This window comes from Notothenia rossii, assembly GCF_949606895.1.
Source record: "Notothenia rossii genome assembly, chromosome: 6".
NCBI lineage: Eukaryota > Metazoa > Chordata > Actinopteri > Perciformes > Nototheniidae > Notothenia > Notothenia rossii.
Genome location: NC_136909.1, coordinates 19,447,121 through 19,452,142, shown reverse-complemented (window position 1 = coordinate 19,452,142; position 5,022 = coordinate 19,447,121). Strand labels below are relative to the sequence as shown.

The 5,022-nt window shown below is 38.8% G+C and overlaps 1 protein-coding gene across 1 annotated transcript; it reads right to left on the bottom strand.

The window, feature by feature from the left end:
- Positions 1-954: 954 nt before the first annotated feature.
- LOC307045059 (C2 calcium-dependent domain-containing protein 4C) lies at positions 955-2,507 on the bottom strand. The gene is made up of 2 exons (XM_079690542.1): positions 2,395-2,507; positions 955-2,260 (listed from the first exon to the last, which is right to left on the bottom strand). Exon 2 carries the CDS (start codon positions 2,211-2,213, stop codon positions 1,005-1,007), a length of 1,209 nt encoding a protein of 402 aa, XP_079546668.1. The 5' UTR covers positions 2,214-2,260; positions 2,395-2,507; the 3' UTR covers positions 955-1,004.
- Positions 2,508-5,022: the final 2,515 nt, after the last annotated feature.

Here is a 5,022-nt window from a genome sequence, read left to right as displayed (position 1 = left end):
GTATTAGCATAAAAATATACCAAAAGTTAAAGTACTTATTAGGCAAATTGGTCCATTTCGGAATAATATGATAAGTTTTCATTATTATTGTTGATGCATTAAAGTGTTATCAAAGCTGGTAAAGTTCAGCTAGTTTTAATGACTTTGTATGCTGCAGGGTAGCTTGTGAATTTACTCCAGGTGTAACTAAAGTCTTGTATAAGTGTTGTTTATATTTCACATTAATCATCCAAGTATGCAAAGTAACTAAAGGTATCAAATAAATGTAGTGGAGTAAAAGGACCCAATTTTAGAGTAGAAGTACGAAGTAGCATAACATGGAAATACTCAAGTAAGGTACAAGCATCTCAACATCGTACCTAAGTACAGTACTTGAGTAAATGTGCTTAGTTACTTCCCACTTCTGGTCGTGGTCAAGACGGCAACATTCACGTTAAAACTATTTCACATGTTAGAACCATAGCGGTACTTAGTGTAGAACACACAGAACACATAAAAGCAACACAAGCAAAATAGTAAAAGGAGATGGGCATACAGGACATACCAGTGATATCATTAACACATTCCACTAATGTCAAGAATTGTGCAATACAACAACATGTTTCCTTCAGGACAGTTTCTACAAAAACTTAAAAGTCTAATAATTATGTTAATTGTCAAACATTATGAACATTTTCTCTTGCTAGGGAGACAGGTGAAACCGGATATCTAAAACAAGGTACAGTAACATCACATAAACATGCTATATTTGAGACTGCAGTTTGACTTACATGTATGGTTTAATACCAAAAATACATTGTACAGTATACTGTATACACTTTTAAATACTCTCCATTGTGGTAGCCTTACTATCTTGAAAATTATAACACGACAGCTGCAAAATGCTCATACGACCTTCATAGACTATTTTATTTTTAACGTCCCTCTCTTTAACCTCTCTTTCTTTGTACACTGTGTCATATTTATATCATGTGCTGTCCACTCTCCAAATGACACAAAATGAGTTATTCATCTATGCGTTTTTTAAGAGGAAGTAACTCAGACAGTGGTATTGTTACCGCTCCAATGACTGTTCCTCTCCTCATCGCACCAGCTGCAGGTTTACCCACTACTTTCAACCTGAGCTGCAGCTCCTGCAGATCCTCTCTTCTGAGCTCTGTAAAGAAAAAATCTTCTTTAAACACAGGGTTGCGGCAGTTCCTGATGGTGGCGCCCTCCTGTTGCTGCAGCTTCCCTGGGATCAGACACAAACTCACTGCACAGTTCAGGGTTCGTCGGTGGTCACTATCATCCCATAGGCCTTCCACAGACTCCACACGCACTCTGACGGTGGAAAGGGATAAAAATGTGTTGGTGGAGAATGTGGTGTGCTCAGCATAGAGGTGCACTCTTCCTCTGCCCTGCAAAGTGAAGACGTGTTCGTGCTGAGGTCTTTCCTGGCACTGCAGGACATCCAGCGGGAAGAGAGCAGGTGGAGCTAAGGTGAGTGAGCTGCCCTCTAAGCTCGGAGGGCTGCTGTGTGATGTTGTTAAACTTAAACCCCACCTCTTCAACCTCACTCTGGTCTCCCTGCTGTTAATCAGCGACGGGCAGGATTTTGCTCCTTTAAGATGGCCACTGCCTGGTGGTAAGTAGAGGGAGGGCTTAGGACTATAAGGTGAACTAAGGGGAGAGGAGTCACTGGAAGAAGGTGTTTCACTTCCTGTGCCTCCTGTCTCTGAGAGACTCTTGGATGAGAACAGAGGGAGAAACCCCAATAACGTTTTCTTTGGCAGGTTTGTCACTTTTGCCAGTCTGGGTGGTGCAGTAGGACGGCTTCTATCAAACAAGTAAACAGGGCGCTTTGAGTGGAACAAAGACTCTTTTCTTCGAGTGTTGGGGCTCTCAAATATTCCAGTCAGACCATACCCCTCTGCAGAGAATGGCAACGGTTTCTTTGTATTCCTCCAAGCCATTGGTGCATCTATATTCTTCTTCCTCAGGTCCTCTGTCTTTACATATGAAGAGTGTGACAAGTTGCTGCTTCTCTTGCAGAGCCTAGGGGGCAGGCAGAACTCTGGGATTTTGTCTGGTGTGAGGATGTTGTTGTGCAGATTGTGAGAGAGACTGGCTTTAGAAGAGAGAAAGATGTCCTCCTCACTCGTCCCCATGTACCGGCTCAGCTCTAGAGGAATGCTCTCCATGCTCTCCCTTATCTTCTCAAAGACCCACATATTTATTTTCTGATGATTTTGTACGAAGTGACGTCCAATCCTTTTTCCTTTTGCAAATAGAATGAAATGAAACATATTATTTTGGTAGATCAACCAAACAGTGCAGAAAACAGAACACATATTTCAGAACTAGAAAAAGTTCAAGTTTATTTTAAATGGTGAAATGACATTATCTCCTTACCTGCTGTGGTCTCGATGCGTCCACCTTTGAAGAAAGATCTGGGTCTGTGACAATGACTTGACAACGATGGTTTTAAAGGTGAGGGTAAGGCTCTGCATCACTGGTTCGCTGCCTCTGCCTGCGTCAGAAAACAAGCCGCACGTACATACACACAACTACACACAGTGTATCAAGTCACTCAGTGTCTGCTGGAGACTGGGTGGGTGGGTGGGAAATCAGAATCGGGTGCATTGACACGCATTTAGCCATGCTTCATGAACGTAGTGGCATCTTTCCCATTGATAGAATTGACGTCAACACTGAAATGTATTAATGCCTATTGTACTGAATAAACAGCACAAAAAAAACAAAGCAAATGTCGTGGTTACTTAAATTCCACTTTAACATGCAGCGTTCACATTTAAAATACTATTTGAATATTGGCAAATTAAACCTTTGATACAATTACATTTATATATCTGCAGTCAAAATGTAAGGACATCTTAAGTTTTAATATTAATAATACACCACTAAAAGATGAAATAGTATGACATTATACGTTTCTTTCCTTTACTTATTTTTTTATTTAGCTTAAAACACATTGAAGTGTAACTTGATGTTACCATGAAGCGGAAGTATAATCTGCTTTTAAAGAAGCTGACCTCGGTTCAAAGACAGGAGCGTGCAGGCCCACAGAGAGCACCCCCCACCTCAAAGGCCCATTGACCTTAAAACAGCTGGCCGCCCGGACACATAACTGACGTGGTTTATACCAGGCAACAACAAGTTATTGTAAAAAAATCTTTCACATATTTTCAAATAATTCAGGGAACATGTGATTTTGTATTAATGAGACCAATACTATTTATAGTTAGTTTAACAAACACCTTTTTATTATTATTTGAACATGACAGATGTAAATATATCATATTTGCATACTTGGCTCCTTTACACCCAGCTGAAAGAAATGTGACCTTAAAACGTTTTTGTTTGTTACTTTCTGCAAAAATTGTAACTGTCTTTTATTGGCACTCGTGGAGAAATTGTCTTCCAAATTGAATTCAGAATCCATTAAATTGCATTCATCTTGTTTAATGTGGAAGTGCTGATAAATGATGATGTATTTCTGATCATTCTTATCACATTCATTTAATCTAGTCTAGATGATTTTGTTGTTTCAGTTATATTGCCTAAAATCCACTAATCCATAAAACAGTTCTATCCAACAACATCTGTCATGTTGGTAAGACTTTTTCTAAACCTCACTATGTGAGTAATGGTTTATTTCATGTTATCGAACTCTGGCATTTTATATTCCGACTCTACACAGCTGAGGCCAGGCTGCCGAACTTGAAGGCCATTTACACAATGTGAGTACTTCCACCACAAGAGGGCGTAAAAGGATTAGATTAACTGTCAGGCAACCTTAGACATCAGTGAAAAATAGTTATGAAATTGCATATTGTATGTAGATTATTAATATTACAGTTTCTAAAGAATTATTTAGAGAAATTAAAATCTAAGTTTAAGTGAAATTGTTCCAAGTCCACATTTTCCTTGCTTCATTGAAATTACCCTTTCCTATTGTTCTAATTAAACTGTAATAGAAAAACAACATTCCTGCCTGGATGCTTGCCTGTTTGCATGCAGTGTGTGTGTGACATCGAAGTTATATTTTCATAAGGAGTCCGGGACCCCCAGAGCACAACAGGGTCAGGAGGCTTTTCATGATAGTGAAGATCGACTTCATTACACCAATAAAAAACTAGAGTGCTCTCTGTAATGGAGAGATAAATGATTGGGAGTCAGAGAAGGACCTTTGCCTTTAACCACTGTCACAGCTGCAATTAGCGCTAACAAGAGAACAGAGCGTTGTCGCAACGCTTAACCGCTGTCAAGTGAATTAGTGTTAAAACCTTTTTTGTTCTGGATCTCTGCATTTCAAATAAGACATTTTTTTTGTGTTAATTTTTTGTGTAAAAAAAACGTGAACTAATCAACCAAAATGCTATACAAGTCTTATTGAATGGTATTTTATTCAACTAACTCGTAGTGAAGATTTTGGTTGAGTGATATTTGTAAGCAACCAAGCCCTTGCACCCTTGCTTACATGCATAATTATTAAATTCATTTAAACACATATTTACAGTCTTTGCCTGATATGCATTATTTAGGGAGCAGGTCAACCGACTTGTGGCTGAGTTTAAGCAACAGTCTCATGAGAAATCTTAAGCAGTAAGGTCCTAAAATGAAACCACACTTCCCTTCTGCATTTGCCTACAAGTAACTTCATCCAACTAACCGCCCGCCCAGAGCTAAAAATGACTTTTAGCCTTCCTTGACAAAGAAAGCACAATGGAAACGTTGTCTCTATTTTCATGGAAGTTGACTCTTTCTTGGTTAGACAAATGACTCCTAAGTGTCTGTGGTCATTCAGTTCTGAGTGGTGAATGGTACAGGAAAGTTGTTGGTCATTCTATGAGGTTAATCTTCCTTTAAAGCATCTCTAGCTCCAATTTCAAATGATAAATCAGTTTCAAACTTTCTTTGTATCCCGCTTTTTTGTCAGTTTGCAATTTAAACTCCTAATGATTTGTTCAAATATATTTTAGAAAGATAATTGGCAAAACTGTACACCTATATTATGAA